We start from the raw sequence: 22834 nt of genomic DNA on the forward strand, positions 1-22834 counted from the left end.
CACGGGCTGCAGGCCGTGGTCCTCGGCCGGGTCTGCGCACCCTAAGGGGTAACGCAGACAGGTGGGGCGCCGCCGGCGGGATGGCAGCGGAGGGGAGCGTCCTGCAGCCGACTTGTTGAGGAAGCTGGACTCGTCCGGAGTTCCGGGCGGGTCTGTGGCTGGGCGAGCGGCGCGGGTGGTCCCCGGGCGCGGCGGGGCGCGGCGGGGTCGAGTCGGCCCGCCCCGGCGGTGCCCGCCTTCCTCTGGGCCGCGCGGTGTAAACCGCGCAGTGAGCAGTCGCGTCCCCGCCGCAGCTCGGCGACCGGCTCGGAGCCGGGGCCGGGGACCGGAGTCGGGGGCGCGGAGTTCCGGGACGGCCCACCTTCCGGGCGACACCGGGCTTCGGTGCCCGGCTGACTCCGAGGCCGCGCCATGGACGGCGAGAGCCAAGTGGAGGCGCGGGGCCCCAACGCGGCGCCGTTGTGGCGGAGGCGGGCGACCCCCGGGCCGCAGCCGCCGAGCTGGAACCGGCCGCGGCCGCGGTCCTACCAGAGCGCCGGCGGGCTACTGGTCACCGACTTCCCGCTGGAAGAGCTGGGGGCTCTGCCCCGGGGCGGCGGGGCGGACGGCGGGGCGGACCGCCAGCAGGGGCACAGGAGCCCCCCGCTGCCCAGCGCCCCTCGCGGCTCCCTGGAGCCCCGCGCCGCCTCCCCCCGGCCCCGCCGGCCCCGGGCCTCCCGCGCAAGCCCGCCCGCGAACGGCGCCGTGAGCCCGCCGCCGCCGCCGCGGACTCCCGGGGAAGACTCCGCCGGGGCGCCGGTCGCCGTCCTCGCCGCGTCGCCGGGTGGTGCGGGGACGCAGGACCCGGATCGGGGGCCTCGAAGCCCCGGCTCCACGCCCCCGCGGAGGTGCCGGGACGTGGACTCGCCGTCCACGGACTTGCCGTCGGGGCCGCCCGTCCCGGATCCGGACCCTGACCCGGACCCAGACCCGCCCCGCGAGCCGCCCGCGGCAGTGCTGAGCACGCACAGCCCGGCCGCCCTCAAGCTGGGCCGGCGGCAGATCATCCCCAGGGCGCTGGCCTCGGAGAGCCGGGGCGGCCCGGGCGCCGAGCCCCGCCGGAGGGCGCTCAAGGTGCGCAGCCTGGCGGAGGCACCCGGGGCCGGAGTCGCGGACGTGGATGCGGACGTCGCGGAGCGCGAGGCGGACAGCCCGGGGACCCTGCGCCGGGGCCTGCGCTCCACCTCCTACCGGAGGGCCGTGGTCAGTGGCCTGGACTTGGACAACCCCACCAGCTCCAAGAAGAAGAACCGACTGTCCCAGCCCCTGCTGAAGGCTGTGGCAGAGGACCGGGACAAGTTCTCCAGCTTGGGCCGGGTCAAGGTGAGGCGTGAGGGCGCGCGCGCGCGGCGGGGCCCCCGGATCTGGAGGTTAATGCAACTTCATGGAAAGAAGGGAAGCGTCCTTGTCTAACTTCTGAACTAAGATCTGGGGACCAGAGCTTCCCAGCAAGTGTAAGAATCGGCTGCAGACCCATTCGTGTTCAGAGAGCCGAAGGGGTGGCCTGTCGCGCCCCCCGCGATGGTCTCCTGGCCCGGTGATTTGCGGGCGGCGGGGGGGGGGGGGGGGGGTGGCACAGGTCAGCGTTGGCCCCCGTGTCAGCCTGCTCGGTCACTTCTGGCTGTGCTTCTGGTTTCCTGACCAGTTTTAAAACCAGTCACAGAAGATCTGGGATACTGTCATTTTCGGTGCTTTTGTCACCGTGGCCTTTGGTTCAACACCCCCCCCCCCCCCCACACACACACTTTCTGCCCATTAATCCTTGGGTGTGTTTAACAAACGACTAGCTCACAACTTCAAATCAGGGTGCAGAGTATTACTGCCTGCTGTAGCCCAGGAGTTGCACTCACTTTTGTGCCCCAGAGCAGGACTGCAAGTGGGGAGGGGCGCAGGCCTCTGCTGCCTTCCTCAGGGGACCACAGCCCTGCCACCTTGCTGAGTGCAACCACAAAGAAGTTATTTTACTTGTGATAGCTCTGTTTTATGTGGACTCAATCATACAAAGTTTGCTTTGCTTTCTTCTTTCTTTCTCTTTTCTTTTTTTTCCCTGCTTTTCTTGTCTCTTAGAAAAAAATGCTGAAAGGACAAGGAACGTTTGATGGAGAAGGTAAGCATTTACTTTTCCAGACTTTTACTGTGGCTTCAATGCGGAATATCAATTATTCGTAGAAATCCAATTGCAGAAAAAAAAACCACAGGTGATGAATGATATGCCCAAGTTCTTCCCACATTATATACTACAAAGCTGTGCAACGAGGCTGATTCTTTTTCTACTAATTGCCAATAACATATGAAACATTGGCATTTTTATATGTTGGTAACTCTTCCAGATAATTTCCATCCCATTTCCTTCAAAACATCAGAAAAAGTAAGAGCAAGTTACACATTTTTTTGTTAAAAACTTTGTAGTTGGCATTTGGATCTCATGGCCTGTTTCCTTGAGTCTCATTTCCTTTGATTTGATATTCTCTTCCCCGTATTTCCAGGTTTTATTTTCATTGCTGACTTCCCATTTCCTTACCAAGTTTCAGCTTTGGGGAAATAGAGTTCTCTTGGCTGACAAACACATCTTCTGAAGAATTTGTTACCTCTGTAGTATTTCTATGAAGGCTTTTGAAAACAAAGGCAGCTTCCACCAGGTGTCAGAACCCTAATCAGATTAGTGGGCTTTCTGTAAATAGACGGGTGAAGTGTCCACTGAAGGACTGGAAGAGTCTGTCAGCTGCCCCCTGCTCCCTGCTGGGGCTAGAGGGCCCCCGGTTAAGGATTGTACTTACTTTCTGTCATGCTTTCAAATGCTCATGTTTTAAAAGCTTGAAAGAAAGATGGAAACCATACCCTTGGACAGTAATGCTAATGTGAGACCCCAGAGTTACAAACTGTGTAACCTGGATGCTTGCAAGCACAATTCCCTAAATAACTTCTGTGAAGATAGCTTTGTCACTGGAGCATGTAAAGATGACTGATTTATAAAATTCACTCGTTACACCTGTCTTAGGACTAACAGTTGCTATGTAGAGAGATCTAGTATTTTAGCTAGCTGAGGTAAACTCATGGCCCAGATCTTATCATGGAGGGAACTGGAACACAGGGTAATAAAAAAGAATGTCAAGAACCCAGACAGTTCTTTCTCACATACATGTCTGCAGAGAATACAGGATTCTTAGCAGCTTAGAAAGCAGCATGGGCAGGGCAGCAGTGAGGACCTATGCCTGTCCCTGTCTGAAGGACGGGTCATCGACCTGCTTCTGCTTGTCAGAGGACTGGCACTGAGCAAAGACCTTCCAAGACTGCAAATCTGGTTTTCATATGCAGAACAGTTGGAGAACAGTGCAGCCTTGCATGGCCTCTGGCATGGCTTTAGAAAACCATGTGCAGTTGGTGATAGAGGCAGATTGCAAACTCTCCAAATCCCAAACTAAATCCATTACCTTCCCCAGTCAACCTGAATCCCCCTTGTCTTCTGACTGTCTCCTACTTTCTAATTGTGGACCTGAGTAGCCATTCTTACCACCTCCCTCCTCTAGCTCCCCCTGGTCCCCGCCTCTCCCCCCCCCCCCAGCATCTCAGGAGTTCTTTCTAAGTAACAGGTCAAGTTTTCATTAGGCATCTAACTGCACCCTAATTACTCACTTAAGTAGTTAGTATTTTACTCTCCAGTCTAAGCAGATCTTTTCTTCCAGTGGACTTAGTTGTCAGGGCAAGATAACAATCCTTACACTGTAAACAAGCTCAGTCTTTTTGTCCCATTCTTCCTCATGGCCAGAAAAAGCCTTGTTGGATGTGGACTGACTCATCTCCCTAAACCTGCCTTGCACTGTTTAGCCTCAGACCGCTGAGCCACAGCCCCACCAACCTCCTTCCTTAGAGCTTGCTCTGGCTTCCCAGTTTGTATACTTGCTTTTCCTTTTCTGCATCTCTGCTGCTGACAGACTTTTTCATCTGGGGTTTTCTTCTTTGACCCCTCTCTGACCCCCAGCTAGGTTATACTGACAGTCTGATCTCAGGGCTTATGTTATAAATCCTCCTCCCCTGTGTAAGTATGTATTTATGTCAGGTTGCTGTGGCCTCCAATAGCTTATTCTCACACTTAGAGTAAAATTCAAAGCTCTTTCCAAGGCACAATCTGCCCTCTCCTCCCCTCTCACTCCCCTCCATCCTGTCCATCCCCTCCCTCATGACATGCTAGCCTCTCTGGCCTCCCTGCTCTTCTGTACATACAGCCTACCAAGCAGATCCTGCCATAGTCTTCAAGCCTGTCATTGGAGCTGCTTGTTCCCTGGATTTGCCTGACTCCCACTCCTCTGTGTCATGTCATAAATGTCCACTGCCTTAGGCTGTCTGAACAATGTTTCTTACCATCCCCATGTCCTCAGACCTCTCCACCCCACCATGACAGATAGCCAAGCCTAAAACACCACCAAAGTTTGCCACATGAAGGCTGAGATTTTTTAAAAAGATTTTTGTTCTTCGTGTCCCAGTGTGCAGCAGTGGCTGGCATGCAGAGTCATTCTCTAATGTTTTTCTTCACTGCAATTCCAGCTCCCGAGGGCCTGAGAGGTATCTTGCTCTCCTTTCTGTCAGACCTGGACACGGTAGTCATGCTGTTGGATAGATAAGGAGTGGTGGATGGGAGGAACTGGGGCCATGTTCCCTGGACAGCTTGACTAAGGAGGTCAGAGGCCCTGGGGGCAGGGTACAGACACAGGGTCTTCTCAACTGGAACATCTTATGTCATTCTTCAGTGATAGAATATCTTTGACTCTTCTTCTGTCACTCATTAAAGCAGAGGCCAACATGTGAACAGGAAGGTTTAGAACAAGTGAGCTAATGCTTGGGAATCATTGATGCCTTGTTTTCTAGCAGAAAATGCAGTCCTGTATCAAAACTACAAAGAAAAGGCTCTTGACATTGACTCTGATGAAGAGTCCGAGCCCAGAGAACAAAAGTCAGAAGGGAAAATCGTGATCCACCACAAGCCCCTGAGGTCCACCTGGAGCCAGCTCTCTGCGGTGAGTGAGGGCTTCCTTAGGTGTGGGTATTTTGTTGAAGGTCATTCATGAATCTCTATATCTGATTTTCTTTCTCTCTACCTCTCTGTCTGTCTGTTTCTCTCTCTCCCTCTCCCTTTCCCTTACCCTCCCCCACCTCTATCTCTGTCTCTTTCATGCTGGTCTTGAGGCTTGAACTCAGGGCCTGAGCACTGTCTCTGAGCTTTTGTGCTCAAGGCTAGCACTCTACCACTTGAGCCACAGCTCTACTTCAGATTTTTTGTTAGTTAATTGGAAAGGCTCATGGATTTTACTGCCTGGACTGGCTTTGAATTGTCATCCTCAGATCTCAACCTGCTGAGTAGCTAGGATTATAAGCATGAGCCACCATGCTTGGCTTACCTGATTTTTTTTTTAATCTGTGGGAACAAAAGACCACATTGTGGGAATTAGGCATAAATGTGGCCTATTGATCCTGTAATCCTAAGGAGAAAGCCTCTTTAGGTTGCAGGGTTTCTCAAAACTCTGCAGACACTAATATGACCACAAACTCTGACACTGATGCCAAAGGGTAGGTTTGACAAAATGACTTGTCTTAAGATTGATAGGCTATGGGCTCAGGAAAGTCTCCTTGTTCAGCACCTGTTCCTGCTTCTTTTGAGTTCAGTGTATGATGTAAGGGTGACACATTCTGAGCCTTATCACAGTTGCTCTGTCTACACACAGGAAGTGCAGTACAGTTCTTCCTAAGATTCCTTGGATGTGGATATTTTCTTGAAGTCAATTTATGAACATCCAGTCTCTGGGCATCTTGTGTGTATATCTGACTTGTATTCCATTCTAAAGCCATACAAAACGTCACACTGTGGTGCTGAATTTACTTCATAGTTTGGGCCTGGCCTTTATGGGTGTCTCATGCCTTAGCAAGCTGGAAGGCATTCTCATGGCTGGCTTGGGTAGGGGTCACATTGCATCCAAAACAAGCCAGTACACCTCCAGTAGTCCTGAGGCAAAGTCAGAGCAGAGTTCCCTTTAGTTGTACAGAATCTGGCGCAGGCACTCAGCACTGGAAAAGAGCTGTGTGGGTTGGAATGCTGTGACCAGCGTCATGGTGGGGCCATGGCATGCCAGTGGTGAGGATGACTCTGGTTCACGTTCTTCCTCCCTCTTCTAATGCTCCAGAAACCAGCTCCTTTCCCTCTGTCTCCTTCCCACCTTCCAGTTTTGTTCTGTGGAGAATCTGTTAGGTACCAGTACCTTCAAAATGTTGTGTGGAAAGTGGAATGAGTTAGTGATGGTCGGGTGGGCTGTGTGAGAAGGCCTTGTGGAAGTCAAGCCCCTACGACTTAGCTCAGGCTAATAACTGCCACGGCTCAATGGTGCCAGTCTTATTAATAAACAGGAATCCTGCACTCTTATCTGTGGGCTGGGCCTCAGCAGTGTGCCACTTCTGTGGTATTTGTGTGTTTTTAATGTGGTGAGGTGGTAGCACGTCTCCTTAGGCTTCGTGCATTGTGTTCCTAATCTGGTGTCCTCACGAAAGGCAGATATCCAAGCAGGTATTTGGACAGACTGCTGACGGGCCACAGAGGCTACCTTGACACTCTCTGGGGCTGGTGAGGACAGTTTGGTAGGGACCCGGGAGGAGGCTGTGTATCTGGGGCATTTTCTGTCTATCGCGATAACAGCTGTTGGCTTCTGAGTGTCAGCAGAATATGGGCACCGGTGTCACTGTCACAGGGGTCTGGTGGAGCTTCTGTATGCCAGGCCACCATGGGCAGACTCCTGGACTACAGCATCACCCTTCATTACAGCTTCCCATGTGAGCTTGTATTTTCATCCAGCAGAGGAAAAATGTACAGAGATGTTCATCACCAGGGTGACATAAGAAGCTGTGCCAGTTGAAGGGAGAGCTGTAAAGTGGGATCAGCTTTGAGTGTGAATGACCTTGGAGTAACCTTCCCAGAGACGAGAGTATTTATCGTGTTGCTTGGTAATCATATTTAATCAATGCAGCACAGATGGACTTTGCCTGTTAGCATGGCTTAGGTATGAACACACCTTTTCTTTGTATCTTTTATTTCTACAATTCACTTAAATTTTCCTCTAACTATGAGGTACTTCAAAGATGATTTAAATAAATAGAAAAGTAAAGGTACCCATTACCCAGACAGGACAAATGATAAAGTTCTATCATTGATGTTTGCTTCAGCCTCTGGTTTCTGAAAGACCCACTCAGCATCACCCAACTCTCCCATTCTTCTCTCTACCTGCCTTCCTGGGAATAATCACCATCCTACAACTTCTCCTCTGTCCCTGTCCCTCCCATGTGGCTTTTCTGCCCACTGTCCATCCAAAAAAATGCAACCACCTCTGGATTTTAAGAAAGTGGGTATTTTAATACCAAAACATAGCTGCTGCTTCTGTAGAAGTTAGCCTGGTAGTAAGTGTGGAGTTGCAGGTTGTGAGGGTGCTTCCCATATGCCATCGGCACCTTCCTGCCTGTCTAGGCTTCCTCACCTGTCTCTGCTCCTGTCCTCCCCCTTTGAGGATGAGCTGTGGGGCAAAGGGCAGCTCTCAGAACTTCCACTGTTGATACATGTTTTGCATCATTTTCCCACACTTGGCTTTTAATACATGAACTTAGTAGGGTGGCCCATTGAATCTTGGGTGTGTCCCTTCGATACCAGCCTCTTCTGTGATTAAGGCTTTAACCCTGCCTGCAGAGTAAGGAGGGAGAAGGTTTTCTGGCAGTGGGTTTGGTCTCACCTTGGTGAGCATCTATCTAGTTAAGAGGGGATCATGTGAGTGAGCCTACGTGTTACCCATGGTTGATTGTTTGCCTTTCCAAAGACTCTTATTGCTGTTACAAACACCTGCTGCTCCTGAGATGGTAAAATGCCCTTATTAGTTGACTATCAGAAGTGGTCCAGGTTCTAGTCTCTTGATGTGCAGCAATTTGCCATAGTTATAGTTGTTATATAAGGCTTTTGAACCCTCATTGTGTAGTTTAACTTGCTGGAGTGTGTTTATTTACATCTCCTTTGCTTTCTTAGGACAGTGTCGGGTTTGCTTTCTTAGGACAGTGCTCAGGCACACGTGACAGGACAGACTGAATGCAAGGGTTGTGGTCATCTGGGAATAGAGGAGGACTAGCACTGTGTCAGAGGGGAACTTAGTTGTGCCTTGTGGGTCAGGAGCACTTAATGGCCACAGTTTTCCATAGCTGGCCCACAGTGAATTAAGTGTGTGTGTGTATTCAGCCTCGATGGCTGGCCATGCAGAGGTGGGGCTGGCCATGCAGCAGGAATGCATCCTGGGCGCTCCCTCATCTCCTGGGATGGGGACAGGCTTCGCCTTAGTTCTCTGGATTGTCAGAGTTTACTGATGGGACCCACAAGATTTGTTGTCTCTGGTGGTGTATGACCTGCAGGACTGTTGACTCCAGTGTTGTAACTGGTGCTAGACTTGAGGTCTTGGGAACACAAATGCATTTGAAATGACTGAAGTGGCCATGGCTTCTGGGTTGGGTCTGATTATACATAGAAGGGCCTTGGGAGTCTTGGATTTGAGAAGTCATTCTCACCTGGAAGGAGAATTATCTGGAAGAGTGCCCAAGTCACACAGGTGAATCTACCCACACTGGCAGCCTGTGGAGTGAGCCAAGTGTTCTTGGGTCTCTGGGAAAAGCTTGTGAGTTTGTAGAAAGGTATCAATTGTGTCTGTCAGGACAGAACACCAGGTCCTTGTTAGAGGAACGCCAAGGTGCTCGGCCAGCTGCATCCTGAGAGAAAAGTGAGTGTCATGGTTTCCCCGAAGGTCTGCCCAGAAGTACTGGCTGCCTCTTTGGATGAACTCGAGTTCCTTTAACTTTTTGTTTTTCCCCCACCCTTCCCTGCTCCTACTGCTCTGCCCTGCTAAGCAATGACTGTTGTGAAACCCATGTTTGTTTTGTTAGGGTCAGTGACAGGACCAGAGCCCTGCTTGCCAGCCATGCCCTGATCCCGTTTGTTTGCCATGGGGTGTGTTTGTATAGTTTCTACCACCTTGAAATGCCAGGTACCTTTGAAAAGGGTGTTCTGGCTCTAGAGGCAGAGGCATAGGCTGCAGTGGCTGGAGTATTTTCCACACCTAATATAGCCATCTTTGAGCTCAGCTCTCTCTGTGCTTGCCAACCTGTGACTAAATTAGTGACTGCATAGCATTTCCAATGTTTCTTCAGCCTATGTGCAGATTGTAAAAAATCAGCTGGGGGTGCATTCTCATATCTTTAGCACAAGACTGATGGAGATAGGCACAGATCATGCATGCTTGGCATTGGGGTGATAGAGGTCTAGAATTAAGACCAGAGTCTCCTTCGTGCTAACCTCAGCTTTCAAAGCATACATTTCTCTCTAGGAAACTTTCTTGGAATTGCAGAATGGGAAATGAACATTTGAAAAATGAGAAGTCCATAAACAAAATTTCATTTACTTCAAAAAATAAAAAACCCAGACCTTTTCGGAGTCTTAGCAGTTGAATACAACAGGACTTTTTCTTTTAGGGTATAAGCTGTATTTATTGTTAGCTTATCATTTTTTGCTAACATCCTGTTGCTCAACAAACAGAAACTGAAATAACATCATTTTTATAGGGTTGCTTAATGCATTGAATGGCTGTAGAACACTTCCATTCCCTACATTTTTACATGCATCTGAATAGGCAGAGGTTCAGTGATGAATTGCTTAAAATAGTAAATTTCTATAGTCACATAATTTTTCACTTTTGGTTGTCTAATGCCACAACCTCAGAGTTATTTTTACCATTGTTGATTTATATCTTTAATTCTATCTGGCTTCATATTGGAGATAAAGATATCTCTTTGGTTTGTCTGCCTAGGCTAGCTTCAGTTCTCAGCCTCCTGAGTAGCTGGGATTACAGGTATGAGCCACCAGCACTGGGCTATGTATCTTTCGTGTTAAAAACAAAAAATACCTTCATTTCCACATCCGGCTTACTTTTAGCCCCAGAGGTGGATACAGTTAGACCTGAGGCACATGCACACCACACTGCATTCTGGGCGGTGACTTCTGAAGTGTTCCTGTCTTTATCATGAGCCTAGACCTGAGATGCTAGTTATCATCCTGTTGTAGCTCTGAGATGAGGTGGAGGTCAGCTGTCCCGTGCTGAGGGCGTTTACCATGAAGTACAAATAAATGGAGGCACTCTCTAACCATGAAGTACAAATAGATGGAGGTACTCTCTTACCATGTTTGAAGATTCACTTTTACAGAAGCAGGAAGTGACTGTGCTCCGTGCAGAAGAGAAGCCAAGTAGTTCAGATAGGATGGAGGTCTTCACTGATCATGTCTGCAATCCCAGTCTTTCTCCCCTGCTCTGTAGATCATGCTGTTCTTCATTTGGCAACACTCTTCTCAACACACACACACACACACACACACACACACACACACACACACACACACACACACACTTAAGAAAAATACAAATTATATCTATTTACATAAAGAATATAGATTATAATGCATGTGCAGTTGCTTTTTCTGCATGATATGTCGTACACATCATTTCATGTCTACACATGAACTACAGTACATTGAGTACAGTTTGCATGCTGTGGATATAATCTTTAAAGCTTTCCTTGGGGCTGGCAGTGCAGCTCAATGTTAGAACACCTACTGAGCATGCATGCATGCAGCCCTGGCCTCAATCCTCAGCACCAAGACAAATAAAAAGGTCTTATCTGAATTACAGCAGTGTTTAACTTTGCATAGCCCCTTCTGCAAAATACAGAAAAATAGAAACAAACTCCTCTGGCTGAGCTGAGTGACCAAGGGCAGCTGACCGGTAGTGTGTCAGTATTTGTGCTACCGATGGTTCTGAGAGAACAAAACAATTGGTGTTGTGTTTGTGTCATGTTCCCCAGGTAAAGCAGAGTGCTCCAAGAAAGTGGGAAGAGACAGCACACAGTTATTTAGTTTTGTTGAGCATAACCACAAAAGGAGATGTTTCGGCCAGAAACATAGACCTGGGACCTAAAAGAGTATCTGGTTACCGCACTGTGTAGAAGCAGATGAAGGACTTCAAGTCTTCATTGAGGACCCATGTTGAGCACTGGAGATAGAGCAAGAACAGACTCCACCTTGTACTCCTGTCTTTGAAAATACATAAATGGTGACAGGAACATCAGATATCAAGTGATTTCATGAGTAAACACAGAATCACAGTGCTGTCAGGAGCAGCATGTTGACTCTGCTGTCAGGTCTGTCTGGGACAGGTCCCATCCTGGAGGGAAGGTGTTGATTAAAGTGATGTCCTCTGACATTTGAAAAGTATGGACAGGTGCCTGGATGGGGTTGACAGGGCAGGGTGGAGGAAGCCGAGGCTGAGTGCATGTCACATGCTCACGTGAACCTTTGAGGTGACAGAGGGTGAGGGGGTGAGATACGGCTTCCCAGCTGGGACTTTAATTTATTTTGTGCCAGCCATAGGGCTTGAACTCAGGGCTTTGGGAACTGTCCCTGAGCTTTTATTTGCTCAACACTAGTTCTCTGCCACTTTGATCCACAGCGCTACTTTTGGTTTTCTGGGGATTCATTGGAGATAACAGTCTCCCAGCCTTTCCTTCCCAGGCTGGCTTTGAACTGTGATCCTCAGATCTCAGCCTCCTGAGTAGATAGGATTATGGATGTGAGCCACTAGTGCCCAGCTTCATCTGGGACTTCTTATGAGTTGCTGCTCGTCCCTCTAATCTTGGGATGGCAAAGGGTCCCTGGACACAAAAGTCCCTGGACGCAGAAGTCCCTGGGTGCAGAGGTCCCTGGGCTCAGAGGGCCCTGGGCATAGAGGTCCCTGGGTTGGGGCCCTGGCTGTCTTCTGTGTAGTAATATGATGACTTCCAAGCCATTACCTACTAGGAAATCAAATTTAATAACCAACTCATTTTCAACTAGGTAGATCTTTTGGGCAGGCAGGTAGGCTATATTCAAGAACAATGGCAATTTTTTTTCTTTTTGGTTATAGGGCTTAAACTCTGGACCTAGGTACTGTCCCTGAGATAAGAGTCTCATGGAGTTTCCTGCCCGAGCTGGCTTTGAACTGTGATCCTCAGATCTCAGCCTCCTGAGTAGCTAGGATTACAGGTGTGAGCCACTGGTGCCCGGCAGGAACTGTTTCTCTCTGTATGTCAAGGCAGCAGAGTCTGCTAAATATTGTCCTCTGGTTAGGTTTTGCAGTGTGCTGCGGCAGAGCCTGTGAATTGTGCCCAGGTAGTGGGCACCTATGCCCAGGGCTCTGGAAGATCAGGCTCCATGTTTTGCTTGGATCTCCGCCAGCCAAGTGACTGCTGTTGACAGTCTTGTCTCCTCACGAGCTGGCTTAGTGTGCCTATCCTTCTCCTGTGCATTCGGAGTTGCTGTGGCATGGCTTAGACCTGACACTGGCTGGCATAGCCCTGGCCTTCTCTCATGTTCTTTTTTCAGCTTGCAGGTAGAACTTGCCCATTTAGAGTCTAGAGAGTGAATCATAATGGATCAGCCACATTTCACCCTGGACTAGTCACTGGAACGTGGGAAGGTGTCTGATGAGCTCTACTCTGCTCAGTTTTGGCTTTATGATGTTTCATGTACTGAAGTGTGGCTGCAGTGGGCAGTTTCTTCTACAGAAGATGTGGGTAATGTGACTCCCTGTTCTCAGAGTTACCCACTCTGAGAGTGGGTTAAATGACATGACTGACAGAATATGTCTGGTGCCAATTTGCATGCAGAATGGGCATTGCAACAGTGGTCTGTTTTAGTGACTGAGAAATATATTTCATCTTGTATTACAACTCGTGTGTGAGTGGTGTGTGTGTATAGTAAGAATTAGACAAAGCAGAAGTTGTCCTCCGTACTGGGAATTTATTGTGGTATTCTCTATTCTGTTCCTTTTGTTACTTTAATAGACAATGATTAGAGATTCATGACTTTATTGTCTTATTCATTAAAAGGTAATAACTTGTAGTTTGAAAAATGCTTGTATCTGATACTGCCTGTTTTCTACTACATGGTATTCAATGTAGGAAAAGCCATGGGCCTAAACCCAACCTATACTCCAGAATGTGGCTGAGGAAACAAAACAAATAAGGCATGTAAAATGCTTCTGTTTAGAATGCCAGCGAGTGACACAGAGATCAGAGAGCGTAAAGGTCAGGAGAGTGCTTTTTGAAGGATATGACCAGCCCCGTTGGCCAATGACAGTGGGCACAAAACCAGCACAGGTTTGAGTGCTGTGAATAAAGTCTGAAATGTAGGTAAGTAGAAGAAGAAAGGTAACTCTGTGCCAGTTTTCCAGGTATCCGTACAATGACATCATACCTGCCCAAGCAAATCATTGTACATTTGTACATCTAATGCATGCCATTGTTTTTTTATCATCCATTTTTCTGAAACAGGTTTGTTCACGTTGAATTTTTATAGCAACCTGTGCTGTTCTAAATGATCATTTGTTTGGGGGGGGTGGGCCTGCCATTCCTATCCACCTGCCACCACATAGAAACTTGTCACGGCATCCTGCCCAGTTGTGCGAGCCTTTCCTGGTCTCCCTTCTCTTCTCTCTCATGCTTCTGGCTGTCAGTCATCTCTGGTTTTCAGCACGGCCTCATAAGCATTTGCTCAGCTTGGACTTGACCCAGAATCTTTTGCATTTCTCCCTTGACCTCAGTGTCTCTCTTTCTTCTATCGGCTGGTGGCCCCCTCTCCTCACTGGCTTCCCTTCAGGCCACAGCAAAGCAACGCAAAAATTACAGTTTATGTTTAGACAATTCTACTTGGCTTTTTTTTTCTTTTCAGAGGGAGGATGTTGAAGTACATTTTATGTTAGTGAAAGTGATTCTTTCAAAGCCAGGACATGTTTGTAAGAGTAAAGCCTGGAAATATCAATAGATAAAAAGAAGAAAGTCTAGTTGGACCTCTACCCCTCCAATCACTGTTGACAGTTTGATTTATAACTCTTAAGAAAATAAGCCCTCACTCCAGCAGTGCCCAGGAACCCAGAGGGATGCATGCAGTTTGGGGGACTGGGGGGTGAGGGGTGGGCTTAGTGTAGGGTAGTTACAGATTGCAGCTTGGTAGGTTTGGAGAAGGCTCAGGAGTCTGTGCTGTGGTCTTGGCTAGGTAGGCTAAAGACCTGGCTTTGAAGGACAGACTTTTCATTTGTAAGGGATGGGACTTGTTTACAGGATTCAGAGGTGCAGTGACTGGAAAGTCAGTGTCTCTGCGTGGTTAGCATTGGACACAGGGAAGCTTGGGAGATAAGTGAGAGTCAAAGAGTCAGGGCTTGGCAGTCTCGGAGGCCAACTCTGGGGGAGTAGGGAACGCTTCCTGTCTCGCCTACCTCCCGGACCCCTCTAAGCCCAGCACTTCACCCTTGGCCATCCCTCTGCCCTACTTGTATTTTCAGCTCCTCTAGAAGCCTGGGCTCTGCCTATGAGACACAAGTCAGGAAGAACGCCAAGCTGCTTGGACGGTCTCACTGTCCTTCCCATAGCCTGATGTTCCCTGCTTGGGACCTGTGCTTGCTGCCTCTTGAGACTCAAGAACTTCCAGGAGAATTATACAATAAAAAGTGGACAGTCAGACCAGTGTTTTGAGCAGATGAATTAGGAAGTCACTGGCTTGTTACTTGACTTACTTTTAAATAAAATGGGGTAAGACTTTATTAAATGCTCTTATAATCCCCCTTCTTTCCCACCCTCCCTCCCTTCATTCTTCTTTTCTTCTACCTTCCTTCTCTCTCCTCCTGTCCTTTCCTTCCCTGCCTGCCCCTCCTCTCCTCACACTCCTCTGCCACAAAGTGGCTCCATTCCCATCTGGTCTATGCACAGTGAGCTGTGTGCTGTCCCTCTGAAAGAGCTGTCTGGGTGGCTCAGAGCTAAGCCAAGCAGTGTCTCTGCATCCCACTCTATGGATAAGATGGGCTGGAGCGAGCCCCTGGTGTCTGTTCTAGAAGACAGCTTCTTCTCTTTCAGAACTTCAGAGGCCATCTGATCATCCCCATGGGTAGACCTTCAGGGAAGGAATTCCAGGTTTTCCTCACCTGAGGTGGCTGTGGGGCGTGGGTTCTGTGGCAGGAGCCGGGAGTGATGCTGAGCTGGCGTGCAATTCTACTTTGCAGTCTCTTCCTCTGTGGACTCATGCTGAGAATCGCCATGAGGCAGGCATAATCAGCCTAGTCACAGCAAGTGAATGAACTGTAGAAACTTAAAGAGCTTCACTCTGCTGGGCGTCCAGTGTAGGTGGTGGTTTGCCAGTGTAATCTCTCCTTGTATTTACCTGTATGTACCTGTTTTAACCAGCTGCATTTGAGTCTTGGGTGGCAGCCACTGTGGGTCCTCTCACTATCTCTGCACTCAGAAGACTGTTGTCCAGAAACACTGTCAGGTTGTACTGTGAGAGAGAGGGCAGGAGCACGTGCATGCTTCACAGGGATGGAGAGAGTGGGCAGGAGCATATGTATGCTTTGCAGGGACGGGTGAGCCGCTGGAGTCGGGGCAAGGGCTCTCACCCTAGCCTCTCCCCAGCAGGATGGGCTCTGCACAGGCAGTATCCCATCCCTGAGAGTGGCCATGGCAGGATTCCGCATGGCACTTCTATGGCCTAGCTCCTGACCTGTTCTGTCAGGGCCAAAGAACCCTGAGCAAAGTCTGGATTTCCTGCTGACCCTGGGTGGGACGGTGCTGGCCCTCCCAGGGCGGTCTGGGGAGGCTTCTGCTGCAGAAGTCCCAATGCTAACTGGACAGACAGCTGGGGTTCAGATCAAGGTAGAGCTAGAGCCTGGTGTTTGGTATTGCTTTCTGCCTCATAGATGGACGTTCTCCACTGTTGTGCATGGTCTCCCAGGGGGCTGTTTTATAAGGGCATTGATCTCAGTGAGGAAGAATCTATCTTCATGGGAGTCATTCCCCACCAGCTTGGAGGTTAGGGTTTCAGCATCCGAGCATGGGGGTAATACCAGCATTCAGACCACAGAACAAGGTGCCGAGAAGGAAGCTAGCATGTGTTCTAGATGAACTATGCATGAGGACATTTATCGTCTTACAAGTTTTATTAGTTGCGTTTTTGGAAATAACTACACATTATCTGATGTATAGATGTAGCTGAAAGCATTCTTCATTAAGTTTAGATGCTAATTTCTGTCTCTTTCAGATGTAGAATATATAGATCACTGTAATTCTGTGGTGGTGACTGTACAATTTATGGTTGTGAATTTAGAACTTCTGTAACAGCTGCATGTACTCCTTAAGTTCATATCTTAACAAGCCACATAAACACTTCCATATGTTAAATAGGTCAGAACTGGAGTCCTGCATATTCTATCCTTTTATTTGGAGTAATTATTACTTGAAGTGTTAGATACTAATGTGGATTCAATTTGGTCTAGAGTCTGCTGTTTCATGAATTAGTCAGATTGTATAAAGTCAAGAGCCCCAAACTGAATCTGGGCTTCAGTGCTTTATTATTCTAAATTTTCAGTTCTGCCTTTTAATTCGGGGGGTTCTAGGGTTTGAACTCAAGGCCTCTTGCTTCCCAAGATGGTCCACCAATGAGCCCCAGCTCCGTTCACTCTATTATTTTTTTTAAGATAGGGTCTCACATATTTTTCCCTGACTTACTGCCAATCATGATTCTTCCAGTCTTCCCCTCTAGAGTACCTGAGGTTACAGATGTAAACCACGGAATCCAGTTTATTGATTGAGGATGATTTGGGTGTCTCATTAGCTTTCTATCTGGTCCCTCCTGTTTTCCTTCTCTTGAGTAACTGAGCTTACAGGCTAAGCACCATGCCCAAGCGCAATCCTACTTACTGATGACATTTGAAATTAAATTTAATCCAATGAGGAATAAGAAAGTTCAAGCTGGGTTGTTTGGCTGTCTGAGTTCATTTGAGCCCAGCTGGAGTCTGAAATGAATGTGTAAGAAATGGCGGTTGAGTCTCCCTGTGGGAAGCCTTTCCTTCCCTCCACATTGGACCCCAGGTCTGAGTGGCTGCTGGCTTGTTTTCTCTCTATGACACCTGGAGGGCATGTGATAACCTGGACTGGATGTCCTTCAGACCATCTGAGCAAATGTTTGCAAGATGCCAAAAGCATATATGTCTTGAAACTGTTCAGATAAAACATTTTGGACACTTTGTGTCCAAACTCACCTTGTGTCTTCAAGTGACTTTGAATTAAGTTTACTGATAATGCCACCATTTTGAATGAGAAAGTGTCCTTGTTTAACAAAGGAAAAGAGGTATTTGGTATGAAAATAATTGTATATGTTCTTTTTCTTCCCCCTTTTTTCTCCCCCTGAGGTTGTGCTGTTTCATTCCCATTTCTTGGCTTCTCTCTCTCTCCTCTTCATTCCTCCCTCTACTGTCTGTCTTTTCCTTTCTCCTCCCTTTCTTCCTCTGTCTCTCCTTCCTCCCTCGCTCTCAGTCCATCTCTGCTTGAGGTAGTTCTGTTATATTCTTTGTTTCTGTTCTCTGTCTCTACTGCTTCCTGAGAGTGTCCAGCGGATGACTCTTTTTCTCCTTGGTCTGGTCACAGTCCCTCCCCTCATCTGACTCTTGTCACCTGTACCTCCAGACGTTGTGGAAGGAGGTGATGGCGCTAGCTCTCTGGTGGAAGCAGTCAGCACCTGTTCTGTCCAGGCCGCTGGGGGACACGGCAGCGGTGAGGGGCAGGCATGAGGGACTGCCTTGTCCTAACTCCAGCTGCCACCTTCCAGCTCCCGCTTAGATTCCTTAGTCAGGACTCAACAACGTTCCCTGAGCCTCTTCTTTCCCTGTTACAATGATTGCGCATAGGCTACAGGAGTTAGGCTAGTAGAATTTTTTTTAGCCTTTGTTGAGTTAGTGCTGGTAGTGATAGTTCTAGGCATAGCTATTTTACCTTTCTCAAAAGTACCTCTCTTCCCTTCAGAGCAGCAGCCCCTTAGCTGAGGTCGGACCTATGGTGCCAGGATGGGACCCCTGACCCCAGGGGGACCAGCTGTGACCTTGGCAGGTCTCTCGGCACAGATATTCCATCCTTCTCCCCAGGAGCCTTCCAGACCTGTGCCCCATGGGCAGGGAAGCCAGTGGTGCAGGAAGTCCTGCTCATGATCTCACCTGCAGAAATGCTGGGCTTGGCACAGGACTGTGCACCAGGCAGGAAATCCTTTGAAATTCCCGCTGAGGTTCAGCAGATGGAGCGCTGAAGGCTTTGGTGCATCTGGCCAGTCTCCTCCCTTATTGAAACACAGATAAAAAGAAGGCTTTGTGCCCTGAGTGAGTGCTGACAGGCTGGCTCGGGGTCAGCAGGGTGGTAAGGCTAAGAACATTCCATGATATAAATGTACCCTCCTCCATCCCCTCCACCCCCCCCACCAAAAGTGTAACATATTGGCCCTGATCCAGCAGGAGTAAGGGCCTAGTGATGGAAGCCCAACCAGGAGTTCCTAACTCCTGTAGTAGGATAAAAAGCATGGCCCAGCTGGGCAGTGGTGGCTCACACCAGTGATCCTAACTACTTAGGAGGATGAGATCTGAGGATCACAGTTTGAAGCTGCCCAAGCAGGAAAATTCATAAGACTTTCCTCTAAGTAACTACTAAAAAAGCTGGAAGTGGAGCTGTGTCTCAAGTGGTAGAGCACTAGCTTTAATCAGAGAAGCTCAGGGACAGCTCCCAGGCCATGAGTTCAAGCCCCAGAACAGCACTGCCCCCCCACCCCCACACACACAAAAGCATGGCCTAAGCCAGGTGTTGATGTAATCCCAGTCACTTGGGAGACTGAGAAGGGGAGGACAGTGGTTCAAGGCCAGTCCAGGGAGGGAAGAAGAGATTTTGGGACATCTGTCTTAATACATAGCTGGACATGGTGCAACTGTCTTCCCAAGCCACACAGGAGGCTGAGATTCAGAGACTCAAAGTAGCAGGCCACATCAGGGCGAGAAGTCCACAAGAATGGAAACTGGACACTAGTCCCCCTGTCATCCCAGCAATGTGGTACTCCCACTGTAGGGGGATCTCACACCCATGTGGGAAAGGTGGTGGAGCCCTGTCCTGAAAGGAACCAGTGAGAACCAGGGCTGGAGCTGTGGCTCAGCAGTACCTTCCCAGCCGAGCCAGCGAGAGCCTTTCCAGTACTGCCAAGAGAAAAGGAGGGAGAGGGAGAGAAGGAGAGAGTTGGGGGAAGGAAGGAAGGAAGGAAAGAGGGATGGAAGGAGGGAGGGGAAAGGGAAGGAAAGAAGGCTGCATTTTGATGCAATGGAAAGGAGCATGAAATGGAACATTTAACACATTTTCTGGTGTCCAAAAAATGCTCAGTACGTGATTGCTTTAGGACTCTTTCTACCAATTGCTTTCTAACTTGTTTTCCAAAACAAACTAGAGACAATTGTGTGATTGTATTCAATTTCCACAACAGGGCAGAAGCCCAGACCCGTGCCCTAGACTCATGCACGCTGGTCCTCAGATGGGCATGTGTGGTGCTGGGGCTTCATGGAGGCCCTGCAGAACTGGGTGTGGTCTCAGGACTCCGCCCTCCAGCCCCTCCACTTCTGTACAGGTGGTCTGGCCCTGTCCCTGCAGGGAGGGACCTCTCTCTCCCCTCTCATGTCTCTGTGGGGTGGGCAGGGCTCCTCTAAGTAACTATATTGTTTGATGAGCCCCGTTGTTAGTGTTATCATCAGATGATAAATAAATAAATAAATGCCTTGGGATTGTTTTTATTTTAAAAAAATGTTTAGGAAGTAAAAGAAGTTTGAAAGCCATTGTTTCAGTGCTGACTGGGAGGAGCACACTGGGCTCTATGCGGGCTTTCTGAGTACTTACTTATCGGTGGCTTGCTTATTTCATCCTTGGCTGGGAAACACAGATGTCTGTCGCATGTGCCAGAAGTGGAACAGAGCCAGTCCCTAGAGTCCCTGGATCACCCCACATTCTGGGGTCTGCAGTAGTCAAATGAAGGAAAGCATGGTGATTAGCTGAGATGAGCATTTCAAGACTCAGTTCTGAGTAGTGGAATTTGGTTCCTCGTATGTGCTGGTGTTTGTCAGTCTTGAAGGTTCTGTTACTGTTTCAAACAATATCAGATTGAACTCTTTATTGGTCAAGCTTAAACACAGTGAAAGGAAGTTAAGTGTGTCACAAGGCTTCCCATGTTGAAATGGGGGAGAGTTTGTTTTCTTGTTGGACCAGGTTTCTCTCAGAAGCACTGGCATTCCATTGGTGTCTTGGTAGGAAATAGGGTTAAGTGACATTTGTGTAATGCTGGACTGTAAAATCTCAGGGCCATCATTTCCCTTTCTTTAGTATCAGATTCCTTCAATTTTGATTTGGGAGGTTAACTTGATTTGTATTTTGTAGGTAGCCCAAGACTGTAACCACAAAAATCGGGCTTGAAAGGATTGTGTTCTAAACACTTGTCTATTCTTTGTTAACGATGGCAATTTATTAACAGGATTTATTGTTAATTGAGAGCTTTGAGGACCAAAAATTAATATGTGTCTATCTCAATATCTTGAATAATTTCTTTCCTTTTTTTTGGCACTGTGGGGATTTGAACTAAGGTTCTCCAGCTTGCTAGGCAGGTGTTCTACTGTTGAGCCATGCCTCTAGTCCTTAATTCCTTCTCGACAAGCAGAGGTAAGCTTTGGCCTGTGTAAAAATGTCACAAGTCAGTGGGTTCAACTTGATTTTGTTTTTTCTTCCAGGTGAAAAGAAATGGGTTGTCGCAGACAGTGAGCCAGGAGGAAAGAAAAAGACAAGAGGTATGGCCCCACTTACAGCTCCCGTGTGATGCAGCTCTGTGCATAATGCTCTGCTTTTTTTATCCAACATTCCTTCTGAGATTTACCCATGCCAGTGTTTGTTCATCTAATCATTTGTTCCAACCACTGTGTAGTTTTCCATTCTGTAAACATCACCTCTTAGGTTCTGTATCTATTTCCTGGGTGGTGGATGGTGGATAGTAACTTCTTCCTTTTTGTTGACATTGTGGCATACACATTTCTCTCTCTTTGTGGACAAATTGAAGAACTTCTCCAAGGTCCTAAGGCCATTCAAACACTACTGTTCTTTTAAGTCATATCAGTTTGGAATTATCAATTTCTGTTATATCCTAAAAATGTTCAGATTTACCATACAAAAAATAATAACCTCCAATCTGACTTCATCAGTCCTGTCTATTCCTGCCTAGCTCTTTGAGGAGTTCCAACCTGATTTGCTTTTAATGTCTCTATTACAGGATATTTTAGCAATTATCACATTAAACTTGCTCTATTGGAATGACCATTTATTCACTTTTGCGTGGGGACTATTCTGTGTAATTCATCCAGTCTTTTTAGTAGAGAAGGAGGTGTCAGTCTTTGTATCTTGGCTTTGATTATAAAAGATAAAAGCTTTTGCTGCTGGAAATATTTGAAGGCCTTTGTATCCACGAACTGCCTGACATCCATGATTTTTGGTCAGGAAGGAAGGACTTTAGTCACCTAGTATTTCTTGGGTGAATGGTGCTGACAGAGTGAGACTAAGGTCTCGGTATTTACTCTTCAGACAGTTAGGGCACCTGCGGCACAGCTGAGGGCTAGACCAGCACCTGTATGACCCAGGTTTCTAATAGCTCACAAAGAAAGAGGGGAGCTGAGTGCTGAGGTTAGCATTGCTGCCCTGAGGCCCAAGAGACAGCCCACCCATAGGGAGGTAGGCCTCCCCTGATCTGTGCCTCCAGCCTCCTCCCTGCTTTAGGGGTCAGGGTTCACAGGCAGGAGCCCTAGAGGTCAGTGGGGTGGTGGTCAGTGAGGGATCCGAAGATGACCCCGAGTCTCAGGCCTGCAAGGGTGCTACCCACCAGCCAGGAGAGTGCTCCCTGCGCTGCTGTTCTTGGGGAATCCAAATTAGATGTAGTTAAGAAGTTAGATGCATTCCTCATGCAGGGCGTTGGTATCTGTCTGTCCACAGACAGAGCTGGCATTTCACCAGTCCCCTTATCAGTGAAACCACTGTGGGCCTGACACTAAAGGCACCCGCAGAGGGGCCTTGCTCCTTCTTGAGACGCTGAGGGCAGGGAGGCTGCCTGACTGAACGGAGTGATTTCATAGCCTGAGTGTGGAGAAAAGAATTCCTGTGGCTGGGGAGAGCCTTTGTGAGCAGGTCCAGTTGTACCAGAGTGTTTGCTGTTCCTGACTGCAGGCCAGCCGGGTTAAAATACAAAGAGAGAAAGCACACGCACAAGGCTGGAGCAAGGGGACAGCTGTGTGACACTGCTGAACACACACAAGGCAAGAAAGAGCAAGGGGACAGATGTGTGACACTGCTGAACACACACAAGGCGGGAGCAAGGGCACAGCTGTGTGACACTGCTGAACACACACAAGGCAAGAAAGAGCAAGGGGACAGCTGTGTGACACTGCTGAACACACACAAGGCAAGAAAGAGCAAGGGGACAGATGTGTGACACTGCTGAACACACACAAGGCAAGAAAGAGCAAGGGGACAGCTGTGTGACACTGCTGAACACACACAAGGCAAGAAAGAGCAAGGGGACAGATGTGTGACACTGCTGAACACACACAAGGCGGGAGCAAGGGGACAGCTGTGTGACACTGCTGAACACACACAAGGCAAGAAAGAGCAAGGGGGCAGCTGTGTGACACTCCTGAACACACACAAGGCAAGAAAGAGCAAGGGGATAGATGTGTGACACTCTTGGCCCTGACAGACCCCACGGCAGTGTGCTTTGGTGGCAGGGCTGAGTGGTGACCTGGAGGTTAACCCTGAGATTTTATGACATGCCTGACTT

The 22834-nt window shown here is 48.6% G+C and overlaps 1 protein-coding gene across 1 annotated transcript in view; it reads left to right on the top strand.

Annotated features, from left to right (window-relative positions):
* The first annotated feature begins 411 nt into the window (after window positions 1-411).
* The window catches only part of Arhgef26 (Rho guanine nucleotide exchange factor 26), a 61645-nt gene continuing 39222 nt past the window's right edge, over window positions 412-22834 (top strand). The window contains exons 1-4 of the mRNA XM_042685848.1: window positions 412-1362; window positions 2107-2146; window positions 4906-5051; window positions 20748-20804. Coding sequence (XP_042541782.1) covers window positions 412-1362; window positions 2107-2146; window positions 4906-5051; window positions 20748-20804 — 1194 coding nt within the window. The remainder of the gene's footprint in view (window positions 1363-2106; window positions 2147-4905; window positions 5052-20747; window positions 20805-22834) is intronic.

Source organism: Dipodomys spectabilis, unplaced genomic scaffold, assembly GCF_019054845.1.
Source record: "Dipodomys spectabilis isolate Male_0828 unplaced genomic scaffold, ASM1905484v1 ptg000095l, whole genome shotgun sequence".
Classification (NCBI taxonomy): Eukaryota; Metazoa; Chordata; class Mammalia; order Rodentia; family Heteromyidae; genus Dipodomys; species Dipodomys spectabilis.